This window comes from Somniosus microcephalus, chromosome 14, assembly GCF_052327205.1.
Source record: "Somniosus microcephalus isolate GS21.2 chromosome 14, FLI_Smic_1.0, whole genome shotgun sequence".
Taxonomy (NCBI): Eukaryota; Metazoa; Chordata; class Chondrichthyes; order Squaliformes; family Somniosidae; genus Somniosus; species Somniosus microcephalus.
The window spans coordinates 95,752,431-95,779,036 of NC_141000.1; the positions used below are offsets into that span (position 1 = coordinate 95,752,431).

Sequence of the window (26,606 nt, forward strand, 5' to 3'; positions counted from 1 at the left end):
AAGACAGACATTAAGGGAATGCACAAGTGTGATTAGTTGACGTCGTGTAGTTTTGCATTGATTAATTTATAAATTTATAAATTATGTTTGGAATGTTTGTTTTGTGGTGGCTCTCATTTCAACTTTGTGCCCAAGAGAACACTGTGATGTTCCATGACAGAGGGATGGTAAAGTGGGGATCAGGAAAACCGGATTCTGATGATGCACTCACGGACAGCCCGTCTGGAACGGGGATCTGCTGCTTGCCTCCTCCCCTCTTCTGCTGAGGCGGTCGCGGAACCCGTGGTGGCATGGGGATCCGCCCTCATGATGGTCAAGTTGTGGAGGATGCAGCAGACCGCCACGAAATGAGACACCTGCTCTGGCGTGTACTGGAGGGCTCTACCCGAATGGTCAAGGCAGCAGAACTGTTGCTTCAGAACCCCAATGGTCTGCTCAATGAGATTCCTCATGGCAGCGTGGCTCTCATTATATGAGTGCTGGCCACAAGTGGTGGGGTTGCGAAGGGGAGTCATCAGCTAGATGTAGAGCGGATAGCCCTGGTCTCCGAGCAACCACCCTCGGGTTTGACGTGATGGCTGGAAGATTACTGGCACACCGGGCTGGCGCAGGATGAAAGCATCATGACTGCTGCCAGGATAATGGGCAAACACTATCATGATGGCGTGGTCACACACCAACTGCACATTAAGTGAGTGATAGTCTTTACGGTTGTGATACATCTCAGGATTGCTATGCAGTGCCTGCAAAGCCACGTGTATAGTCGATGGCACCCTGCACCATAGGGAAGCCCCATATCCTGGCAAAGCTACATTTGTGCTCCTTCTGCTTCTCTCTGTTCAAAGAGAAGACAATGAAGTCCCTTCTCCCGGCGTACAGAGCCTCTGTGACCTCCCGGATGCAACGATGGATGGGAGATGTTAGCTATGTCTCCTCCTCCTGATTGGAAGGACTTGGTGGCGAAGAAATTGAGAGCCACTGCCAGCGCTCTGCACTCTGGCTGCAGGTCTGGTTCCAGGAAGTGGCAGAGTTCTGTGACCACCTCCTTAGTGAAGCAGAGCCTCCTAATACACTGCTCCTGGCTTAAGTGCAGGTAGAAGTGCTCTCGGAAGACCCTAGGTGGATAAGGCCTCCTACTGAGAGCCCTTCTGCCCCTCCTCCTCCTCCCTCTGCGAGCAGCTTGTCCTCTTCTTCGCTGCCTCTGCTCCATCTCCCTGTTATACTCCAGCGCGAGGGAGACTGCAAGTAGTGCCCCCATGACTGGGAGCAAGTGGTGTGAGCAGAACCCTTTAAATCAGAAGCAAGGCATTCTCCACTTGCAGCACTGCTCCCCATCACCTCACCAACGTTAAATAACTGTAGAAAGTTCCAAATAGTTGCACAAACTTACACAGAGCCAGTACAAATGAAAAAGTCAGCTGCAAGTTGTTGCTGATGCCTTTAAATAGCGCTAGTGGGGGGTCCTTCCTGCTGCTGAATGCATGTTCAGCTGTTCGTGATTTGGAGAGGGCATTGAATGGATCGGGGACGTCGAAAATGGCAGGTCGTGCGTCAAATCAGCGTTGCACATGGATTGACATCACGATCTGCCTCATTACCATTTCTCTAGCGAGCGCAGGCTACGGCCATGCTGTCGACCTGCCCAAAATGGCGACCACTGCGGGATCCGCCAGAAGTGGGTGGAAACGAGGCGCCGACCATTTTTTCTCCGACACCGGCCTCATCAGCCGCCGCTAAGGTGCAAATTTCACAGCCTTAGACTTGGCTACTTTACCCAGCGCGAATGACAAGACCATTCAAGAAGGTGTATACATAAAACCCAAAAGCTAAGTTTATTCTAAGCATTCACTTGGACACATTTATTTAAAAAATACATTTCTAGTGGGAAAGACTTCTTAAAATGCAATTACTGCACAAATCTTAAATTATTTTACAGTATTGGCTATTAAAAGCAGGAAGGTTCCAATACTAATGCAGATCAGTCCAATTATGAATAGAATTGGCAGAGCACTCTTGCTGCTAAGTAAAGGGGTCCATGCTGCACGTTACTGCTGTTTGTAAGTTATATTATCTGTTTTTTCCAAATTACTGTTTTCTCCTGAAACAAGGCCTCTTTTTTCATAGTTTCACAGATGAATGGGATACCACCAATGATTCACAAGGCTTTCTGCTCTGCTTTGGAATATGAAAATCTTTGATACTTTCAAAGTTATATATTAAATTATGTGACTCTTTTGAGGACTTCATCTAGACTAGGAATATTTATACTGGAGTTGGTTCTAAATACTTTGATTTCTAATTTTATGTGCCTGAACTTCTGAGCAAGTATCTAAATGTGAACTCAATTCTGAGCGGTAAAACATTACTTTAAAATGTTGGTATCAGAATAATACTTGAAGATAAAACCAAATGTACTGTTACAAAGTGTAAAAAGGCTATAAAATCAGACAAGCTATTAAGAATGTTATACATTTTATTAAATTCAGGATTAAATGTGCAATTTAAAATAACAAAAAGTCAAATTGTCTGCTTCCAAAAGGAGTAAATCAACAAATGAGGTCCATCTTTGGCAGAGAATAATTGGTATTAGAAGAGGCCCAGTTTCACAGATCCACTTTTACAGACAGGTATGACACTCGTTTCCAGCAGCTTCAATGTTTCCTGTTTCACCTGAAGTATATAGAATATGATTTAGCTCTAAATTATACACAGAGTATTAGCTTCTAATCTTATACAGAAAATGATCAGTTTCTATAAGATACAGGTAATAATCAACTATATGCAGAAAATGACTAGCTCATTTAATATATTAAGAGAATGATTCACTGATCTTATATATAGTGAATGATTAGTTCAAATAATACATATATATATGATTAGCTCATAATGTCTACAGGGAATGATTAGCTCATATAATATATACATACATCTATATATATAAAGGAAGCATATATTAGCTTTATATTGGGGGAGTTATTTCAGTTTTTGAAATCTAACCCAGATACTCCTGAGCAGTTCTGTTTTGCACTAAGTAGTCGACGAGCAATGCTCTGAAACAGAAAACAAATGCTATAAACTTTTGTCAATCTCAGTTCCTCCACCTGACTCAGTTTTCTTAACTTAAAAAAAAGCCTCTCTGCCAAGTACCTGCCCCCCAACACAAACCAGCATCCATTTCAAATCTATTGATTCTGAGATGGTACCTAGACTTGTGGATTAAATGTAAGCCACTGCTTTGATACCTGCCAAATGACATCAGTAACCACTCCTCCTAAATTGTCAGGAGTGGTGCTGTGATTTATAAGTTCATAATAGATTTTCAGCTTCATCTCCTGGGCAGTATTCTGGCAGAGCAGACCGCTGACCCATTGTAGAACTTGCCCAATTTTCGTTCCATTACATAAAAATGACAGGTTAACTCAATGGAGCATTTCTCCTTTGTATAATATTCTGCACGTAAATTACTTTAAAATTAGATTGGTAACACATTGGCAAAGACTTTTAACTTAACACGTTAGTAAGATGCACCATATTCTTCTTGTAACAAAATAAATCTTCGACATCTCAATTTAGTTTTACTTGCTATGGATAGATTTATCAGCTACACTGATATAGAAAATAAATTATGATTTAGGGCTTCATTAGCCAGTTGTGCTTGCTGAATAATTATTTCTACAGCTGAAAATTGTGCCAGATGTTAAATTATATATTTATAATATGAATAACATTTTCAAACAAATTATAGACAACTTCCTGAATTGGATCTAATTCATCTGCAGTCTGTGCAGGATGACATATGAATGTGATACTTTCAATAAATTGGAAGATATTAGATAACGCACATACTGGAGGCAGGTATTTTATTCACACTTGTATATAAGCATGTCTGTTCATGGGTAGTTTGGGAAGTTATAAATACCTCTGGAATATCCATGAATCTTCTAAGCTTCTGATCACGCCAATTCCAATCAAGGATTACATACTTCAAAGACTGCAGACTGAGTCCGTCTGAACAATAGGAAAGAGTTAACATTCACAATTATTAGTTATACTGATTGTCATCACTTCAGTATTGAACTGCTAATTATAAGTAGTCTTGTGAGCTGATTAATTTTAATAAAATCGTCCCTTATGTAAGTGTGCAGTTCCTGTCCGGTAACATCATAAATGGTGAAGGCTGCCCTGAACCCCACTATTTCTATTCATAATGTCACTGATGTGGAATACTGTGATGTCATGACCATAGGAGAGAAGTATACAAAATGTCTGCTTCCAGACTCTCTCTAAGCAGCAATTCTGAAGTAGACAAACTGTTACAAGGGACAAATGAAAGGCACAAGTACCAGTACAGTAATTGTCCTTTATAACATTTTGGGGTTTGGGGAAATTTAGTTGCATCTGTTTCCCCTTTAAAATAAATTCTATCACAGGTTGTGGGTATAATGACAACAATTCAGTCTATGCTGAATTCAAATTAAAATAAAACATAATTTAAGGTGTAATTATATAGTAATAAACCAGACTTTGCGTGTACAGTCTTGACAGACTGAAACATAGACATGACTTAATTTTGCCTTGTTTATTTCAGTCAGTTTATATTTCAATTCTGGCACAACACCTCAGAATAAGCCTTAATTTCTAAACCCAAGATGTGCGAAAACAAATAGCTACAGGGATTGCAATTTTAACTGTCGGTGTGCCAATATTCCTTCATTTGTATTTTTTTTTTGCGTCCAATGCATATAAGCCTGAAGGGACAAAGACAAATGTTGAAGACACAAAATTTAACTCCCCAACTTTTCAGAGACACTCTCCTCTTCCACCTATCCCAAAATTCATATTGGAACTCTTCTCCTCCCTCAATTCAGCCTGGGACTCTTCTCGCCTCCAACCCCATTCACGCTCGTACACATCTTCCACTCCCCTCAAAGCTATCACACTTATCCTCCATCTTCTGTTCAAGTTGGCACTCTTTCCCCTCACCCCCAGCTGATTCTGGCACTCTCCTTCCCCACTCCCCATCAGTTAATGGGAGCATTCTCCAAAATCCCCACCCCAAAGCAAAGCTCCCAGCTTCTGCCTCATTCTCTCTTCCCCACCCCCTCACTCCCTATCAGTTAATGGTAGCATTCTCCATCCACCCCAAAGCATAGGCCTGGCTTCTGCTCAATTCTCTTTCACCCCATCCCACAACCATTGCCATCCATTTTCCTCTCTCCTTCATGGTTGTTCATTTTCCTCTCCCCTTTCCCGCTCCTTCATTATCATCTATTTCCTCCTTCATTGCCATCCATTCCTCCACCCTTTATTGGCCATTCATTCCCTCTCCCTCCCGCCCACTTCCCTCAGATCGTTCCTACCTTAGTGGGGCTGCCAATGGACCAGACAGAGGACCCTTCATCATCAAAGGCTCTCCTAGTGTTAATGGCCATGATTCTGGCCTCTGCATACAATAGGTAGGAATTCTTGCAAGAACAAGAATGCAGCAGCATGAGGCCCGGGAGATTTTTGGCCTGAAACTGGCAGGAAGCGCTGACTGGCCGGCGGGTGAGTGCGCAATGTCAGTCAGCGGGTGGCCGCTGGTAAGTTGCAGGGAGGGAATTTCGGGAGAGGTTTGCGATCGGTGGGAGCGGGGGTGGGGGGGGGGGGCGGAGGGGGTAGGAGTGAGTGGAAACCCTGGGGCAGGGAGGCTTAAACTTTCCTTGTGGGGCCTGAAGGAGCACTCCGACGTCTCCTGGTTCCACAAGTAATATTATTTTTAAAAAGTGTTTAATCTTACCTCTTTGGGCCTGGACTCTTCTTCCCGCTAGGCTGGCCTGGTGGAAAAACCCAAACACTTTCCCGCTCAGGCCCACAGTTAAAATAGCAGTTGCGACAGGTTTGCATATTTAAAAAATGAGCCCGCTGGTTACCGGTGGACGTCATTCTCACCTGCCAGAAGAGCAGGTTAAAATCGCAGCCTGAGGGATGTCGGTGGGCGAGTCCCACGGGCGATTTTAACTAATGCCCACAGGATGGGAAGGGTTAAAATCATCCCTTAAGTGTATGCAAAATAACCACTGATTAACTCTCTGAATAGACTGAAGACGTAAAAACAGACTGAATTAAACAGCGTAGCATTTTCTACCTCGCTCTATCAGGTTTCTAATACGTCCTGGTGTTCCTACACCTAGATGTATGACCCCCTTGGCGAGCCATTTTATCTGTTCTTCTACCTGGATGAGAAAATGAACAGGATTAGTTCCTGTAATAAATTGTAACACTAGAAAGTAGATGCAGATTGTAAACATCCAGACAGACATGTTATTCAAAAAATATCTTGTTTCACTTGTGGGTGATCAACGGATAACTGACATGCCACTGATGTCACTAATACTGGCAAGTAAGCGAGATTAGCAGCAAAAATGGAATAAATACCTGGAATCCTTGTTGTGCTGATACAAACAATGGCTGAGAAATTCGGTTAGCACCGGAAACCAGCGCAAAACGGGTGTCACTCCTGAAGAGATCAGCCCAAGGCTCGCTGGAAATTGGGCCTCGGGCCTCATTTCCATAAAACAAGCAAGCTGCAGGCGCCAATTGGGCAACACGGTGCAGCTTACCGAATTGCAAAATTTAGCTGGCTCCAAATCCAGGGTGGGTGCGGAGGCAAAGGGGAGGGGTCGAACCCGGGCCGGTAGTGGCTCGCAGTATTGTTGTAGGGTCAGGAGAAGAATTCCTGCTCCTCCTGGCTCCACATAAATGCATGTAACAAAAAGTAAACTTTTGAGGACCGCTGGTCAGGTCGCTATAGACCCAGAAAAACGGAGTAGAGCCCGCGTGGCGCATACTCCGTGCAGCTGATGGGCCAATTTCCTGAAACAGGCATCATGGCCCTGATTAGCATGCACTAGGGGCCTAATGCCTATTTCAGGCGGGTGCCCTGAACATTTGGAAGTTGCTGGCTTCCAATTCGGCAGCTGGCAGGCACACTTCTGAGTGAGATTGGACACGCGGGATCATGCCCGGATATTGGTCCCCCAAGCTATTTTTCGTCCAATCGCGACGGGGACCAATTTCTCTCCCACTGTGTCAAGTAAAGTTTTCATACTATTTTCTCATTAAATTAGTCATCAGTTGCTGCTTTGAAAAAGTGAAAAGAATTCATTTAGGGTGACTATTTCTTAAATTCTCTGTGACTGCTGATAGATTTACTTTTATGTGTCTTGAGGATTCTGCCACATTTATTTCTGAGCCACCTGTACTATCCAATATTAACTTTTCAAATGAAACTGGGACACAGAGCGGCACCAAATATGGACTGAAAACATTACATTTTGTACACCCTGTTTATTGTTCGCTGATTGGACCTGGAAAAATAGCTTGTGTTATCAAATGCTCATTTAAGCGAGGGTTGGGTTCCTCTGTAGACTATAATGGAGTGGAGGAAATGGTTGTGATAATAAAGTTCTACTACATTTTGTTAAAAACGAGCAAGGGCTTCTTTTGTTAGTGGCCATTAGATGCACACAAGTAGTTGCTACCAAATTATTTTATCAGATCACACTCAGTCCATCAAATAAAGTAAAATGAACCCTCGTGATCACCTATTAAAAGTTCGCTGAAATAATGCAAATTCTAATGAGATTCATGCTTACCTTTATATGCTTTGCAAACAATTTTAGAGTCTTACAGTCACCTTTAAAAGCTGTAATCAGTCTGCCAAAACAAATAAGATACAATCACTGCAGTCATAGCCTGTTTACTTTAATTGGGTTAAAGCCTGCATTTAAAAAGCTCAGAGAGGTATGTTGTGCAAGCATGTTAAGTGTACAGGAGCAAAAGTGGGGGGAAGATATACCACATGTTATTATAACAGAGAACTTTGCACTGTGTGAAGTGAACATTCTTTCTACCCAAACACAATTTGCCTTTTCTTCTCCTCCAGTTTTCTCCCATTACCAGTCCCCTTCCAGAAACCAGCAGCTCATCCTGGGGTTCCTTGGTTGGCAGTGACCCATCAGTACTATGTCCAAGTGACAGAGCCTCACATCAGAACCTGGTCTGCAGAATCATAGAATGATTACAGCACAGAATGAGGCCATTCGGCCCGTCAAGCCCGTGCCGACTCTCTGCAAGAGCACTTCAGCTAGTCCCACTCCCCTGCCCTTTCCCTGTAGCCTTGCAAATTTTTTTCCTTCAGGTACTTATCCAATTCCCTTTTGAAAGCCACGATTGAATCTGCCTCCACCACCCTTTCAGGCAGTGCATTCCAGATCTTAACCACTCGCTGTGTAAAAAAGTTTTTCCTCATGTTGCCTTTGGTTCTTCTGCCAATCACCTTAAATCTGTGTCCTCTGGTTCTCGGCCCTTCTGCCAATGGGAACAGTTTCTCTATCTACTCTGTCTAGACCCCCTCATGATTTTGAACACCTCTATCAAATCTCCTCTCAACTTTCTCTGCTCTAAGGAGAACAACCCCAGCTTCTCCAGTATATCCACGTAACTGAAATCCCTCATTCCTGGAACCATTCTTGTAAATCTTTTCTGCACCCTCCCTAAGGCCAAGGTAAGAGTTAAATATCAACTGACTGTGAGGCTATTTAGCTCATCACACCCATTATCTTCACTGATTATAGGAAAGATATTATTACATTGACAGGATACAGAGTAAGGCAACACGATGGTACTGGGGCCGGGAAATTCTAGTTGTGCCCAAAATGTGGGTAAAATGAGTGGAGCGACAACTCCACATGCAGACCTGAGGCCCAAGCAAAATCCAACTTCAGACCTCATTTAAATGCCACCAGCTGCGGGCATCAAATTAGGCTGAAGCTGGTCAAGCTAACTCGCGGCGGAGCGGACCTGGCTTTGAGGAGCGCCACTTACAAGGAGCAGCGAGACCCGACCAGAGCGGCGGAGCGGATCTGGGTGTGAGGAGCGCCACTTAAAAGGAGCAGCGAGCAGCGAGGACCGACCAGAGCGGCGGAGCAGACCTGGGTGTGAGGAGCGCGGCATAAAAGGAGCAGCGAGGCCCGACCAGAGCGGCGGAGCAGACCTGGGTGTGAGGAGCACGGCATAAAAGGAGCTGCGAGCAGCGAGGCCCGACCAGAGCGGCGGAGCAGACCTGGGTGTGAGGAGCGCGGCATAAAAGGAGCAGCGAGGCTTACTAATTCAGCAGCGGGAGAGAGAGGTAAAAAGTAATCAAAGTGTGACATCACCAGAAAGCAGGTAAGTGATTGGTTCGTGAGTATTTCTCTCTTTCTCCTTTTTTTTCTCCAAACTTAAACTTTGTGGGTTATAGTTTCTAAGCTCTGAGGTGTAGCGGGGGCTGCTGGTAACCAAAAATTTAAGTTAATTTAAAGGAAGTAAAGGGTAAGTCATGTCAGGACAGCTCAGCCCCGTAGTTTGCTCCTCCTGCGCTATGTGGGAAATCAGGGACACTTCCTGTGTCCCTGACGACCACATGTGCGGGAAGTGTGTCCAGCTGAAGCTACTGACAGACCGCATTGTGGCACTGGAGCAGCGGATGGATAGATATTGGAGCATTCGCGAGGCTGAGGAAGTCATGGATAGCACGTTCAGGGAGGTGGTCACACCGCAGGTAAAGGTTGCACAGGGAGAAAGGGAATGGGTGACCATCAGGCAGAGTACTAGGCGCAGGCAGGTAGTGCAGGAATCCCCTGGGGTCATCCCCCTCTCGAACAGTTATACCGTTTTGGATACTGTTGTGGGGGGATGGCTTAACAGGGGAAGGCAGCAGCAGCCAACCTCCTGGCACCAGGGGTGGTTCTGCTGCACAGGACGGGAGGAAAAAGGGTAGAGCTATAGTGATAGGGGATTCTATTGTAAGGGGAATAGATAGGCGTTTCTGCGGCAGCAAACGAGACTCCAGGATGGTGTGTTGCCTCCCTGGTGCAAGGGTCAAGGATGTCTCAGAGAAGCTGCAGAAAATTTTGGAAAGGGAGGGTGAACAGCCAGTTGTCGTGGTGCATATAGGCACCAACGATATAGGTAAAGAACGGGATGAGGTCCTAAAAGCTGAATATAGGGAGTTAGAAGGTAAATTTAAAAATAGGACCTCAAAGGTAGTAATCTCAGGATTGCTACCAGTGCCATGTGCTAGTCAGAGTAGAAATAGAAGGATACTTCAAATGAATACATGGCTAGAGGAATGGTGCAAGGGGGAGGGATTCAAATTCCTAGGTCATTGGAACCGGTTCTGGGGGAGGTGGAACCAGTACAAACCGGACGGTCTGCACCTGGGCAGGACCGGGACCGATGTCCTTGGGGAAGTGTTTGCTAATGCTGTGGGGGAGGGTTTAAACTAAAATGGCAGGGGGTTGGGAACCTGAGCAGGGAGACAAAGGAAAGGGAAACAAGGATAGAAGCAAAAGACAAGAAGGAGAAAAACCAAAGGTGGCAATCAGAGAAATCATGGGTTTAAAACAAACATGGCCACAGTAAATAATAATTCTAAAAGGTCTAAGAGCGTTAAAAAACAAGCCTGAAGGCTTTGTGCCTTAATGCAAGGAACATTCGTAATAAGGTGGATGAATTAGCAGCGCAAATAGAGGTAAATGAATATGATATGATTGGAATTACAGAAACATGGCTCCAGGGGGACCAAGGCTGGGAACTCAACATCCAGGGGTATTCAATATTCAGGAAAGATAGGCAAAAAGGAAAAGGAGGTGGGGTAGCATTGCTGGTTAAAGAGGGGATTAACACAACTGTAAGGAAAGATATTAGCTGTGATGATGTGGAATCTGTATGGGTAGAACTGAGAAATACCAAAGGGCAGAAAACATTAGTGGGAGTGGTGTATAGACCCCCCAAACAGTAATGCAGATGTTGGGGATGGCATTAAAAGGGAAATTAGAGAAGCGTGCAATAAGGGCACAGCAGTCATCATGGGTGACTTTAATCTACATATAGATTGGGCTAACCAAATTAGTAACAATACTGTAGAGGAGGAATTCCTGGACCAATATGTCGAGGAACCAACTAGGGATCAGGCCATCTTAGACTGGGTATTATGCAATGAGCAAGGATTAATTAGCAATCTTGTTGTGCGAGGCCCCTTGGGTCGGAGCGATCATAATATGATAGAATTCTTCATTAAGATGGAGAGTGAAGTAGTTGACTAAGAGACTAAGGTCCTGAATTTAAATAAAGGGAACTATGATGGTATGAGACGCGAGTTGCGTAGGATTGATTGGGTAATGTCACTCAAAGGGATGACGGTGGATAGGCAATGGCAAACATTCAAAGATCACATGGATGAACTACAGAATTTGTTTATCACAGTTTGGCATAAAAATAAATCAAAAAAGGTGACTCAACCGTGGCTAACAAGGGAAATTAGGGATAACATAAGATCCAAAGAGAGGACACATAAATTGGCCAAAAAAAGCAGCAAACCTGAGGATTGGGAGCAGTTTAGGATTCAGCAAAGGAGGACAAAGGGATTAATTAAGAAGGGGAAAATAGATTATGAAAGTAAGCTTGCAGGGAACATAAAAACTGACTGTAAAAGCTTTTATAGATATGTGAAGAGAAAAAGATTGGTGAAGTCAAGCGTAGGTCCCTTACAGTCAGAATCAGGGGAATTTATAATAGGGAACAAAGAAATGGCAGACCAATTAAATACATATTTTGGTTCTGTCTTCACGAAGGAGGACACAAATAACCTCCCAGAGATGTCGGGGAATATAGGAACTAATGAGAGGGAGGAACTGAAAGAAATCAGTATTTGTAGGGAAATGGTGTTGGGGAAGTTGACGGGATTGGAGGCCGATAAATCCCCAGGGCCTGACAATCTACATCCTAGGGTACTTAAGGAAGTGGCCCTGGAGATAGTAGATGCATTGCTGGTCATCTTCCAGAACTCGATAGACTCTGGAACAGTACCCATGGATTGGAGGGTAGCTAATGTTACCCCACTATTCAAAAAAGGTGGTAAAGAAAAAGCGGGGAATTATAGCCTGACATCGGTAGTGGGGAAAATGCTAGAGTCCATTATAAAAGATGTAATAGCAGAGCACTTGGAGAGCAGCGACGGGATCGGACAAAGTCAACATGGATTTACAAAGGGTAAATCGTGCTTGACTAATCTACTGGAATTTTTTGAGGATGTAACTGGTAAAATAGATAAGGGAGAACCAGTGGATGTGGTGTATTTGGACTTTCAGAAGGCTTTCGATAAGGTCCCGCATAAGAGATTAGCTTGCAAAATTAAGGCACATGAGATTGGGGGCAAGGTATTGACTTGGATTGAAAGCAAAGAGTTGGAATAAACGGGTTGTTTTCCGAGTGGCAGGCAGTGACTAGTGGGGTACCGCAAGGATCGGTCCTAGGACCCCAGCTGTTCACTATATTAATGATCTGAACGAGGGAATTGGATGTAGTATCTCCAAATTTGCAGACGACACAAAGCTGGGTGGGAGGGTATGCTGTGAGGAGGATGTTGTGAAACTCCAGTACGATCTGGACAGGTTGAGTGATTGGGCAGAAACATGGCAAATGCACTATAATGTGGATAAATGTGAGGTTATCCACTTTGGTGGCAAAAACAGAAAGGCAGATTATTATCTGAATGGCAATAGATTGGGAGAAGGGGAAGTGCAAAGAGACCTGGGTGTTCTTGTGCACCAGTCGCTGAAGGTAAGCATGCAGGTGCAGCAGGCGGTTAAGAAGGCAAATGGTATGTTGGCCTTCATAGCAAGAGGGTTCGAGTACAGAAACAAGGATGTCTTGCTGCAGTTGTACAGGGCCTTGGTGAGACCGCACCTTGAGTATTGTGTGCAGTTTTGGTCGCCTTATCTGAGGAAGGATGTTCTTGCCATGGAAGGAGTGCAGCGAAGATTCACCAGGCTGATACCTGGGATGGCAGGAATGACCTATGAGGAGAGATTGTGTCGATTGGGCTTGTACTCACTGGAGTTTAGAAGATTGAGAGGGGATCTCATCGAAACCTATAAAATTCTGTCAGGCCTGGACAGACGAGATGCAGGAAGGATGTTCCCGATGGCTGGGGAGTCCAGAACTAGGGGTCATAGTCTAAGGATAAGGGGTAAGCCATTTAGGACTGAGATGAGGAAGAATTTCTTCACCCAGAGAGTGGTGAACCTGTGGAATTCTCTGCCACAGAGGGCGGTGGAGGCCAGTTCATTAAATATATTCAAGAAGGAGTTGGATATATTTCTTAAGGCTAAAGGGATCAAGGGATATGGGGAGAAGGCAGGGACAGGGTACTGAATTTGGATGATCAGCCATGATCTCATTGAATGGCGGAGCAGGCTCGAGGGGCCGAATAGCCTACTCCTGCTCCTACCTTCTATGTTTCTATGTTTCTATTCACAGCAGTGAATAAAGATCCAGGTTTGGGTTCAGAGAATAGTCAGTCTGCTTATGGAAACTGCCATCTAGTGTGTGTAAGAAGTTGACAGCACTACAGTAACAATTGTACTGCACTTCAAAAAAAAAGTTACTGCAGTAATGTAAAAATGCTGAAATAAAAACAGAAGTTCTAACGAAAGGTCATCGACCTGAAACGTTAGCTGTTTGTCTCTCCACAGTTGCTGCCTGACCTGCTGCGTATTTCCAGCATTTTCTGTTTTTATTTCAGATTTCCAGCATCCGCAGTACAGTATTTGGCTTTTATATTAATGTAAAAATGTTTCTAGGTGTAATTTTGTAAAAGCTTAGCTCAACGGGAGCACGCCTACCTCTGAGCCAGAAAGCTGTGGGCTCAAGCTCCACTCCAGGACTTGAGTACATATTTTAGACTGACATTTCAGTGCAGTACTGAGGAGTGTTTTATTGATGAGATGTTAAACTGAGGGACTGTCTCCCTTTTCAGTGGACATATAAGATCCCATGGCACTATTTGAAGAGGACGGCAGTTCGCCTGGTGCCTTTACCAAGTTTAATCCCTCACTCAACACTGTCAAAACAGATTAACTAGTCATTACTATTTGTGGAACCTTGTTATCTGCAAATTAGCTGCTACATTTCCCTACATAACAGTGTTTTTGCACTTCAGGAAAAAAAAGTAATTAGTTGGCTGTGAAGTGCTTTGGATGTCCTGAGGTCATTAAAGATCTTTCCTTACCTGATCACTTCAAGGGCTCGGAGGGCGGAGCTGCATATTATCAACATCAGCACAGATTTTTTCTCGGTGTGGTTCTTGCACAACTTCACCCACTTGGGACAAACTGTAGATAGACAGACACCCCCTTAACAATCTTTTTAAATAGCAGACATTGAGTATATTTATCAAATCTATACTATATGGAAAAAGTTTCAAACATGGTCAAAAGTCTTCTAAATTCACGGTAAATACCTATCAACTCAAGTACAGGACTTTAAAAAAAAACACATTAAAATAAACAAAAAATTAGATTAAGAAAATTCTAAAAATATTTAAACCCTCAAATGCATACTTTGACGCTTATTATTTCTGTCAGATTACACTCAAATCCCGTAATCATTTTAAAGACCTCGATTAGATCATCCCTCAACTTTTTTAATTCAAGGGATTACAATTCTGATAAGGCGTTTAGCATTTTAAAATGCTGAGTGGCTTTTGTAGCCTTCAAACAAGCTGCATGTTTCAGTTATGTGGTAGGTCTGCAAACATTTACTGCAGTACATTTCCAAAATTCATTCTCTACAGAAATACAGAAATATATGAATCTCCAGAGGATCCCAATAGATATTTTATTTGCTGCAGTATTACTAAACTTAAGAAAGGAAGGTTAAGATTGAGCTACACTAAAAGGTCACTGAATGTGAATGATTATCCATCTTTTATATGAGCATTATTCTTCACAAGCCAACAATTTGCATTTCCAACTTAAAATTCCACAAAGTACAATCTTAAACTGAAACTGGGCAACATAAAACAAGTAAAGGACACTGTGAAGAGACATTTAATTCTTACTTTTGAAAAACCTGTAGTAAAAGAATGATGCGTGACCCAATATAAAATCACAGCAAATCGGTCCAATTCTATCAGATTATGCTGTGCCTATGCTGCAGCTACTGAGCTGAGAGCACTGTATGACAGCTGCAACCCTTATTAAACTGAAAGAATGACCTCAGTCTGATTGACATTGAGGGAAGAAACAACAGCTCTTTTGATGCTTGTGCAGAGCTCTGCTCCCTCACAATTTCAACATTAGGAGGGCACAGGCGGGAGCATCTGCTTTGGCCTAACATTAAATGATTCCAAAACAAAGCTTTAAAACTTTCCAGGAGGTCTAATGACAAAAATGTCCCTGCCTGAACGCTTTTAAAATGTGGTTTTGCACTAGGCTGGAGTTACACTGCAGCTGATATGAACTTGAGTGCTGTGCAATGGTCTCGCATGGCTTGGCTTTTGCGCAGCCAGAATTAGGATTTGGAACCTGAGTTTTGTCACTTTTCACATTACTGCTTTTCATTGTCAGAATGTGGAGTATAACTGCACCCTTAGTTATTCCTTTATCTATACTAAATAGATTCCAGCTAATATCTATGAGACTAGTGTGAAATAAATAATGGAATTTAGTCAGATAGCTCAAACATTATAGTAAAGTTGAGCCATGTATAAAAAAACACTACATTTGATTATTAATTGTGGTAAAGCAAATGCTTATTTTCATAAGTAGTGGAATAGCTGGATTTTTGTTATACTGTACATCTGACTCTGTCTCCAAAATCCAATGACTGAAGTAAAACTTTACTAACTTAAAATTCCCTGATAAACAGTCATAACTATTTATGTGTATATTGTTTTTAGTAAGGATTGAAATGAGGAGACACCACTACAAGCCAACAATTGGCAGTGTGCTACCATTACAATAGTTTTGAGAACAGTTTCCCATTTGTTCTGTAAATTAGCTCCACTCCAGCTTACTGAGGGTGAGATGGAGCATTGCAGCAAGGAAGATCAAGAAGAGCGTTGGTGCGATGACACAGCCTTGCTTGACCCTGGTCCATATGTGAATTGGGTCTGTGGTGGAACCGTTGGTCAGGATCACGGCTTGCATGTTGTCGTGAAGCAGGCGGAGGATGGTGACAAACTTTTGAGGGCAACCGAATTTGAGGAGGACACTCCATAATCCCTCACGGTTGACAGAGTCGAAGGCCTTTGTGAGGTCAAAGAAGGCCATGTACAACGGTTGGTGCTGTTCCCTGCATTTCACTTGTAATTGACACGGGATGAAGATCATGTCCATTGTGCCCCTTAGTGGGCAAAATCCACATTGCGACTCTGGGAGCAGCTCTTCAGCCACTGGGAGAAGGCGATTGAGGAGGATTCTTGCGATGACTGCAGGCATCTCAAAGCACTGGCGAGGTACCACCAACGCTGCCTCCGCAAGATCATGCAAATCCATTAGCAGGATAGGCTAATGGTATTCTCACTCAGGCCAACATCCCCAGCATCGAAGCTTTGACCACACTCAATCAGCTCTGATGGATGGGTCACATCGTCCGCATGCCCGATACGAGACTCCCAAAACAAGTGCTCTACTCGGAGCTCCGACATGGCAAGAGAGCCCCAGGTGTCCCTTGAAAAAGGGTGTCCTTGAAAAAGCGCAACATCCCCACCGACACCTGGGAATCCCTGGCCCAAGACCGCACAAAGTGGAGGAGAAGCATCTGGGAAGGCGCCGAACACCTCAAGTCTCTCAGCCGGGAGCAAGCGGAAGCCAAGCGCAAGCAGCGCATGTCAACCCAAGCACCCCACCCACCCGCCCCTTCAACCACCGTCTGCCCCACCTGTGACAGAGACTGTAGATCCCGCATTGGACTCATCAGTCACCTGAGAACTTTTTTTAATGTGAAAGCAAGTCATCCTCAGTTCCGAGGGACTGCCTAAGAAGAAGTTGTTTTGAGACAATTTAGTAGCAGAATATTGTCTGTACTGTAGTAATAATATTAAATGTATGCCAGGGTCAATTATGAGCTGTGATAAACATTTCACACGCATGGCTGACTGGGTATGTTCTGATGAAAGGTCATCGACCTGAAACTTTAACTCTGTTTCTCTCTCCACAGATGCTGCCTGATCTGCTGAGTATTTACAGCATTTTCTGCTTTTATTTCAGATTTCCAGGATTCACAGTATTTTACCTTTGTTTGAGTTTTTTTTAATTTGTTTTTGGGATATGGGAGGCAGTATTTATTGCCCATTCTTGGCTGCCTTGAAGACATTAATAGTTAACTATATAATGTGGGGCTACAGTCACATGTAAGTCAGACCAGAGGGGGCAGCAGGCTCCCTTCCCTGATGGACATGATTTAACCAGTTGGGTTTTTGCAACAGTCCATTTTCTGGTGCTCCCTAAGTACCAGATTTATTGAATTCAATTTCATAACTTGCCATTGTGGGATTTGGATTTACTACCTCTGGGTTGCTAGTCCACTATCATAACCATTAGGCTACTGTACCCTTTGATAATTCACAAGTGACACATGAATGATGTATAGTTAGTGTGATGAAGATTTTCCATTATATTTCACTGGCGACCTGGACACATTCTATTCATACTGGCAGTTCTGTACAGTAGTCTACATTTTCTCTAACCAACTTCAAGTTCTCAAACAATTACAAGTCTGGAGGTGTGACAAAAAACATGTTTTTCCTAAGACCAAACTCGTGGTATAACGTGCATTGAATTATAGTACTGTATGTAACCCACTTACCTTGCTTCAGGTAGGAGGACAGAGTATGGGTGAGGTCATTGCTCTGAAGAAAACAGGAATCTGAAAAAACACACAAATAAAACCCCCATGACTATCAAATTAAATAAGGATTTTTTAATCGCATAATGCATAAGCTGGCTTAAAACACGTAACTGAATACTTATTTTAAACTAAAGAAGTTTTACTTTAAATTATATTCATATTTCAGCAATCTAACAAATGATATTCCAAAAGCAAAATACTGCGGACGCTGGAAATCTGAAATAAAAACAGAAAATGCAGCATCTGTGCAGAGAGAAACAGAGTTAACGTTTCAGGTTGACGACCTTTCGTCAGAACTGGAAAAGGTTAGAGATATCATAGGATTTAAGCACGTGCAGGGGCAGGGAAAGGGGGGAGGGGAGGAAAGAACAAAAGGGAAGGTTTGTGATAGGATGGAAGGGAGGAGAGATTAAATGACAAACGGTATGACTGTAAAAGGCAAAAGGAGATGGTAATGGGACAAGTAAAGGAACAAAAGATGGGTCTAGAAGAGGTGTAAATGGGAATGACAGAATCATCAACAGCTGCCATCTGAAAAAATAGGGGCAGAGGTTATAATCTGAAACTGTTGAACTCGATGTTGAGTCCAGAAGGCCGTAAAGTGCCTAATAGAATGATATTCCATATTTTCTGTGGCTGAAATTATGAAGTAGAATCAGAAGAATGTATTGCATGCAGAGAGCATTTCAAATATGTCCTGACTGGACTAACAAAAGTAAAATCTCATTTTTATGCATAAATAATCCTGTAGTCATCAATGGGTGCGAGTCTGAGGGGGCGATTTTGCCAGCCCTGGGGGAGGCGGGACTGCTGGGAAAATGGAAGAATTTGGGGGCGGGTGCCCAACCCGCTTCCATGCCATCTTCCCAGGAGGCGGGTAGCCATCCCACGCCGGGTCCCGTCTCCTTGGAGGCAGGAAGGGATTAAAGCCTATTAACTGCCTGTTAACAGGTAGTTGACAGGCAGAAAATAGGATTAACCCCTTTTTGACCTCACAAGTGTGGGCTTCCCAAAGGCTCCAAAACACGCCAGTTCAGCGAGGCGACTACTGGGTCTGCGGGGGTCGGGGGGGTGCAAAAGTGTGATTTGAAGGTAAGTGATGGGTGCAAGTGTGGAGAGGTGAGTATCTGAGGTAAGTGCAAAGTGTTTTTAAAAGTGTACTTACCTTTGTTTCTTCTTGCAGGCTTCAGTTGGTTTGTATGCGGAGGGTCTCGGACCTCCGTGTTGCAGATGAGAGATGGCCGTTGCATTCTCAGATGCAACAACCATCTCATTTCCGTAAAAGAAAGAAGGTTGATGAGGTCTCGTATGCAAGACCTCATCAAACTGTAGAGAATGTCACTATTTGACAGCTTCACAGAGCTGTCAAACGATGACAATTCATCTGTCAAAACATCATACACCGGCTTTCCCTTTGGGCGGGCTTAACAAGGGAAAGTAGTGTGCGTTGGCCACAATTCGATGGAGGCGGGATATCGACCTGACAAACAGCAGTCTCGCCTCCTACGCGCCCCATTCACAAAATCGCCCCCTTAGTTTATATTCGAGAAAGTGCTTTCCATACCTGGCAGTTTCAATTCCTCAAGTTCTATTACAGACCGTTCATTTTTGAAGTATTGGGTGATCATATTCTGCAAATCAGCAGGGGCAGCAGGTTTTGGAGCAGAGCTTACTAGGACATCAGAGATCTTCTATATTTACAAACAAAATGAAAGATTACCAAGTTTAGAATAGACACTTTATAGCAAAATAAAAAGACTCACACACACATATCAAATATAATGATCATCTTGAGATCACTAGTTTGGCAACAAAGATGCTGTAGTGTTTGCTTCTGTGTCTGTGTCACTTTGAACCTCCTGCCAGCATTGGAAAGGAGTTTTGAAAGTTCTTGGCTGGGCAGCTACATTAAGGTATTTGCCTTGGAGCAGTCTAATTCCTTCATGAATAAGGAAAACTACAGTCACCTCGCCCTGCTGTAGCAACACTGCCAGCTATAGAGAGTGAGAAACCCGCAAAATTGTAAGGAAGTACATTTTGGAGAGAGGATGGAGTCAATGGCAAGGCAGGTTTTTAGCAGGAGCCTGAAATGATGGCTTTGGTCTTTCTGCTGTTCCGTTCAAGAAAATTGTGACTTATTCATGACAGGCAGTCTGACAGCAGAGAGGTGGTCTTGAGGTCAATGGAATTATTGCAGAGATAGAGTTGAGCGTTGTCAGCATAGATATGGAATCTAATTCCATGCCTGCGGATGACGTCACTGAAAGGCAGCATATAGACAAGGAAGAGGAGGGGACCAAGGTCATATCCTTGGAGGACTCCAAAGGTGATGTGCCAGGATAGGAAGGGAAGCCATTGCTGGAATGCATTGGCTGCATCCAGGCAGGTCGAAGTTGAAACATGCAAGAGCAGTCCCATGAAGCTGGAAAACAGAGGAGAGGTGATGGAAGAGAATGGTGCAGTCGACTGTATTTAACAGCACAAAGAGGTCAAACAAGAATAACACAACATGGTCACAGTCCTGGAAGATGTAATTTGTGACTTGGCCAGGGTGGTGTGAGCAGGGAAGGAATTAATACAGGGAGTTTTGTGAGAGATGGGCACGGAGCTGGGCAGCAAGGACATATTTGAGGACACAAGAGAGAAAAAGATTACAGTTGGGGCAGTAGATGGAGGGTCGCATGGGCGAACTTTTTGAAGATGATCATGATGATGGTAGTTTTGAAAGGAAAAGGAATGATACCCGAGGAAAAGGAGTCATTAACAATGTTGGCAAGCATGGGTGCTAGAAAGGGTAGTTGAGATGTCAGGAGTTAAGCGAGGAAGCAGGAGGTGGGTCTCATGGAACCTTATTCCATCTACAAATGTTTGCAGTGACTCATTTTCCTTCATCTTTTTGTTCTTCTGCTTAGAGATGGTTACCTTTCTTCGCCTCTTCTTTTTGGGTGGGCTTGCTTCAGGTTGTTCCTCCACTTTTGTGTCTATAAAACATTCTGTTTGCTGGAGAGTAAAAATAAGTATTATGACTACTATTCCTCTGCCTGTACAAGGCAAAGATTAATTTGAGTGCTATCAGTGGGTAATGCCTCTGGACGTCAAAAAGACATAGCTTGTTGAAACAGTCATCAAAATGGATACAAACACTGCCCCACTTTAGAAAATGATCTCAAGCTTAACGAAATTGAGGAGCTCCGTCTATAACTGGCTTTTCAGATTACAGAAGTGACCTTTATATGATAGTTTGAACAATTAACAAGGGAAATTAGGGATAGCATAAGATCCAAGGAGGGGACATATAAATTGGCCAGAAAAAGCAGCAAACCTGAGGATTGGGAGTAGTTTAGGATTTAGCAAAGGAGGACAAAGGGATTAATTAAGAGGGGGAAAATAGAGTATGAGAGTAAGCTTTCAGGGAACATAAAAGCTGACTGTAAAAGCTTCTATAGATATGTGAAGAGAAAAAGATTGGAACCTTATTCTATCTACAAATGTTTGCAGTGACTCATTTTCCTTCATCTTTTTGTTCTTCTGCTTAGAGATGGTTACCTTTCTTCGCCTCTTCTTTTTGGGTGGACTTGCTTCAGGTTGTTCCTCCACTTTTGTGTCTATAAAACATTCTGTTTGCTGGAGAGTAAAAATAAGTATTATGACTACTATTCCTCTGCCTGTACAAGGCAAAGATTAATTTGAGTGCTATCAGTGGGTAATGCCTCTGGACGTCAAAAAGACATAGCTTGTTGAAACAGTCATCAAAATGGATACAAACACTGCCCCACTTTAGAAAATGATCTCAAGCTTAACGAAATTGAGGAGCTCCGTCTATAACTGGCTTTTCAGATTACAGAAGTGACCTTTATATGATAGTTTGAACAATTAACAAGGGAAATTAGGGATAGCATAAGATCCAAGGAGGGGACATATAAATTGGCCAGAAAAAGCAGCAAACCTGAGGATTGGGAGTAGTTTAGGATTTAGCAAAGGAGGACAAAGGGATTAATTAAGAGGGGGGAAATAGAGTATGAGAGTAAGCTTTCAGGGAACATAAAAGCTGACTGTAAAAGCTTCTATAGACATGTGAAGAGAAAAAGATTGGTGAAGTCAAGCGTAGGTCCCTTGCAGTCAGAATCAGGGGAATTTTATAATGGGGAACAAAGAAATGGCAGACCAATTAAATACATACTTTGGTTCTGTTTTTACAAAGCAGGACACAAATAACCTCCCAGAGATGTCAGGGAACATAGGGTCTAATGAGGGGGAGGAACTGAATGAAATCAGTATTTGTAGGGAAATGGTGTTAGGGAAATTGACAGGATTGAAGGCCGATAAATCCCCAGGGCCTGATAATCTACATCCTAGTGTACTTAAGGAAGTGGCCCTAGAAATAGTAGATGCATTGCGGGTCATCTTCCAAAATTCTATAGACTCTGGAACACTTCCCATGGATTGGAGAGTAGCTAATGTAACCCCACTATTTAATAAACATGGTAGAGAGAAAACGGGGAATTATAGACCAGTAAGCCTGACATTGGTAGTGGGGAAAATGCTAGAGTCCATTATAAAAGATGTAATAGCAGAGCACTTGGAAAACAGTGACAGGATCGGACAAAGTCAACATGGATTTACAAAAGGTAAATCGTGCTTGACTAATCTACTGGAATTTTTTGAGGATGTAACTGGTAGAATAGATAAGGGAGAACCAGTGGATGTGGTGTATTTGGACTTTCAGATGGCTTTCGATAAGGTCCCGCATAAGAGATTAGTGTGTAAAGTTAAAGCACATGGGATTGGGGGTAAGGTACTGACTTGGATAGAGAACTGGTTGGCAGACAGGAAGCAAAGAGTTGGAATAAATGGGTCTTTTTCCGAGTGGCAGGCAGTGACTAGTGGGGTACCGCAGGGATCAGTGCTAGGACACCAGCTATTCGCAATATATATATTAATGATCTAGACGAGGGAACTAGATGTAATATCTCCAAGTTTGCAGACGACACAAAGCTGGATGGGCGTGTGTGCTGTGAGGAGGATGCCGAGAAACTCCAGTATGATTTGGATAGGTTGGGTGATTGGGCAGATGCATGGCAGATGCAGTATAATGTGGATAAATGCGAGGTTATCCACTTTGGTGGCATAAAACAGGAAGGCAGATTATTATCTGAACGGCAATAGATTGGGAGAAGGGGAAGTGCAACGAGACCTGGGTGTCCTTGTGAACCAGTCGCTGAAGATAAGCATGCAGGTGCAGCAGGCGGTTAAGAAGGCAAATGGTATGTTGGCTTTTGTAGCGAGAGGGTTTGAGTAGACGAGCAAGGATGTCTTGCTGCAGTTGTACAGGGCCTTGGTGAGACCACACCTTGAGTATTGTGTGCAGTTTTGGTCGCCTTATCTGAGGAAGGATGTTCTTGCCATGGAGGGAGTGCAGCGAAGATTCACCAGACTGATACCTGGGATGGCAGGAATGACGTATGAGGAGAGATTGGGTCGATTGGGCTTATATTCGCTGGAGTTTAGAAGAATGAGAGGGGATCTCATTGAAACTTATAAAATTCTAACAGGACTAGACAGACTAGATGCAGGAAGGATGTTCCTGATGGCGGGGGAGTTCAGAACCAGGGGTCACAGTCTAAGGATAAGGGGTAAGCCATTTAGGACAGAGCTGAGGAGGAATTTCTTCACCCAGAGAGTGGTGAACCTGTGGAATTCTCTACCACAGAAGGCAGTTGAGGCCAATTCATTAATTATATTCAAGAAGGAGTTAGATATATTTCTTAAGGCTAAAGGGATCAAGGGGTATGGGGAGAAAGCAGGGACAGGGTACTGAATTTGGATGATCAGCCATGATCTCATTAAATGGCGGAGCAGGCTCGAGGGGCCAAATGGCCTACCCCTGCTCCTATCTTCTATGTTTCTATGTAATTAACAGAATATTGGGCAATAAACAGAATATTGTTTATTTATGGATCCTGAATTCAATCAATCATTCAACTGCAGTTACTATGTATGAGTGACAATTTTTGTCTGATTATGCTCCTGTAAAGCACCTTGGGGTGTTTTACTACATTAAAGGCGCTGTATAAATGCTGTGTTGTTGGGACTATCAGATGCTCTGTGCATAAAAAAAAGTAGATTGCAACATGCTGTATGTAGACTCAGTTTAATTTGCAAGTTGTCTGTGCTGAGTTTGCCAATGTTTGAGGTCAGCCAAGAAAGAAAGAGCGAACTTTCATTACTTCAGAATGTCCCAAAGTCCCAGTTATAAAGTTGACTAATCTAATTACCACATTATTCTTAAAATTCTCATCCCACGTACAGTGTTGGCTCAAGAGTTGCAAGAATGATTAGAAATGTCACAATAGCATTGGAAGTTGTAATCCCTGTAGTCATTGGGAATGTTTGCTCAGGCAATAATTCATCACCATATTGAATATTAGTCTGCTGCTGTACAAATACAATCTAGATTGGTTTACTATGTTATACTGTAATCCATTTTTAATTTGTAATCCTGATTTTTATCCAATAATGCAACTATTCCAATAATAAATTAAGATTGGTAAGAAAAAGCAATACATCATTATTTCATATGTCAAAAGAATTTAAATGTGAATTTTATCTTTAAAAAATAATCCATAAACAGGAAACTTTGGTTTATCCGGAGGTTATTTGTCCGGAATACTCGATCTAACGGCAAAAATCAGGAGCCGTTTTCTATAAGTTTTTTTAGTTCTCGTTGCTTTTTTTTTCCCCAGTCAGGCACTGCAAGGCCTGTAGCTATAGCAACAGCTTCAGCTAGAGACGCTTGCAGCTGCAGCCAACTGTTTAGAAGCTGTTGCTAAGCAACAGTGTTTGTTGTCAGATACGGAGATGAAAACCTCCGTATGCTTCAACATTAACTTTGTATGTCCGGCAGTTTTGATAGATCGGCAACAGCTCGGTCCCGTCGGTACTGGATATAACAAAGTTTCCTGTACACACATTTAACCAAGTACTGTGATCATTCATAATGAGAGCATATTCACTACATAAAGTTTCCATGTTTGAAAAGATTTGGGATAACTTGTTATTGTCATGTAATGCATCTTCACTCAGAGGGTAGTAGGTCTGTGGAATTTGCTGCCCCAGAAAGCTGTGGAAGCTACATCATTAAATAAATTTAAAACAGAAATAGACAGTTTCTTAGAAGTAAAGGGAATTAGGGGTTACGGGGAGCAGGCAGGAAATTAGACATGAGTCTAGGTTCGGAACGGTCATGGCCCTGTGGGTAGCGGAGCGGGCCCAGGGGCCGTGTAGCCTGGTTTTGCTCCTACTTCTTGTGTTCTAATTATGTGTTAGATTTCAGGATATGGTTCTATTCCTGTTTGGGGTGGAGATCACCTTTTACAGAAGGTAAGTACTGTAGAAAATATAGGGACAGTGATCTCCTGGACGAGTTTCGATCGCCTAGATGGGTCGGAGAGGAATTTCCCAGGTTTTTTTCTCCCAAATTGGCCATTGGGTTTTTTATCTGGTTTTTCGCCTCTCCCAGGAGATCACATGGGTTCGGGAGGGATGTAGAGTGATAGTAGATTTGAGGTTAGGATCAGATCAGCCATGATCTTATTGAATGGTGGAGCAGGCTTGAGGGGCCGATTGGCCTACTCCTGCTTCTATTTCTTATGTTCTTATGTTCTCATTTGAAGGCACTCAATGGCCCTTTTGTGGGTTTTTGTTGCTTATGAGGTCAAAACTCTCTGGCCTAGAAATTGGATCGTGCCTGAATTGGGGCGCGATCTTAGTGCAGTGCATGCTGCACGCTCCTAATGAACTGTCGGGCAGGACCATGGCAATTTGGTCCACCGGCCAAGATCGTTAGGAGAGTTCGGGGCACTCCTGCTCCTCCTGGCTTAACAACAAGGTAAATAGAAAAGTTCAAACTTACTTTTCTAGTAAATTCCCATTAAGGACCGCTGGTTTGGCTGCCCAAAGAAGCTGACCCGAAGCATGCACAGCACGTGCCACAGGCATGCGCAATCGAATTTTGGAAAGGGGACTCAAACAGGCACATGGTCCCCTATTTGCATATGCAAAAGGCCTAATGTCTGTTTCAGGCGTACGCCATGGACGCCTACAGAGGACCATTTACCAATATGACGAGCGGTGCATTTCTGGCTGTCCATCATCTTAGCATCTCAGGCACTTGTTTTACACCTGTAACTGGGCACAGTGCGATCCAATTTATAGGCCCCCTTTCTAAGCCATTTTCATTCTTCCCCTTTCTTCTGTTGCCCTTGCCATCCACCACTGCTGGTTTAGAGGGTGAATGACTTTGCAGCTAGGACTCTGATGATCGTGTTGGAGTACATGCCTTCATGCTTTTCATGGATCATTTGAATTTACTGGTGAAATTTATTCAATATTGAATTTTATTTCCCATCCCCTAATCCAAACCTGGTACAGGTAGACTATCCTTTATCCGAAAACCTCGGGACCAGCCGTGTTTCGGTTTTAGGAAAATTTCGGATTTCGGAAGGTGCGCGAAAACACTTCGGTTTTCAGAGGTAATTCGGTTTTCGGGAGTGCGGATAAAGGATACACTATCCCTTATCCGAAAGGGTGGGATAAATAATGACTATAAATACTGTAGTTACAGGGATAAATACTGTAGTACAGTTTATTTGTAAGGAAAACATTCAGTAAAACTTCAAAAATGCTACACTATCCCTTATCCGGCTAGGCCTGTAAGTCGTGCGCCACTCTGGTCATGTCGTGCGCACGACTTACGCTGACCGAAAAACCTTCGGTTTTTTAGAGGGTTTCGGTTTTCGGAAGTCCGGATAAAGGGTAGTCTACCTGTATTGTAAATTGGTAAGTGATTTTGGCATTTTCAGGAAATGCAGTCAGGCTGGTGCACATAC

The 26,606-nt window shown here is 43.2% G+C and overlaps 1 protein-coding gene across 12 annotated transcripts in view; it reads right to left on the bottom strand.

Annotated features, from left to right (window-relative positions):
• Positions 1-2,455: 2,455 nt before the first annotated feature.
• Positions 2,456-26,606, bottom strand: part of cmss1 (cms1 ribosomal small subunit homolog) — a 394,620-nt gene continuing 370,469 nt past the window's right edge. For 9 of the 12 annotated variants that reach the window (XM_086007001.1, XM_086007000.1, XM_086006997.1 and 6 more), the window contains 9 exons: positions 21,265-21,342; positions 20,641-20,718; positions 19,283-19,409; positions 17,677-17,736; positions 14,096-14,198; positions 7,638-7,698; positions 6,128-6,215; positions 3,920-4,008; positions 2,456-2,670 (listed from right to left, as the gene is read on the bottom strand). In XM_086007001.1, the coding sequence (XP_085863127.1) occupies positions 2,587-2,670; positions 3,920-4,008; positions 6,128-6,215; positions 7,638-7,698; positions 14,096-14,198; positions 17,677-17,736; positions 19,283-19,409; positions 20,641-20,718; positions 21,265-21,342 (768 nt within the window). In that variant the 3' untranslated portion in view covers positions 2,456-2,586. The remainder of the gene's footprint in view (positions 2,671-3,919; positions 4,009-6,127; positions 6,216-7,637; positions 7,699-14,095; positions 14,199-17,676; positions 17,737-19,282; positions 19,410-20,640; positions 20,719-21,264; positions 21,343-26,606) is intronic. The other 3 variants (XM_086007004.1, XM_086007003.1, XM_086007006.1) reach the window with 3 other exon arrangements.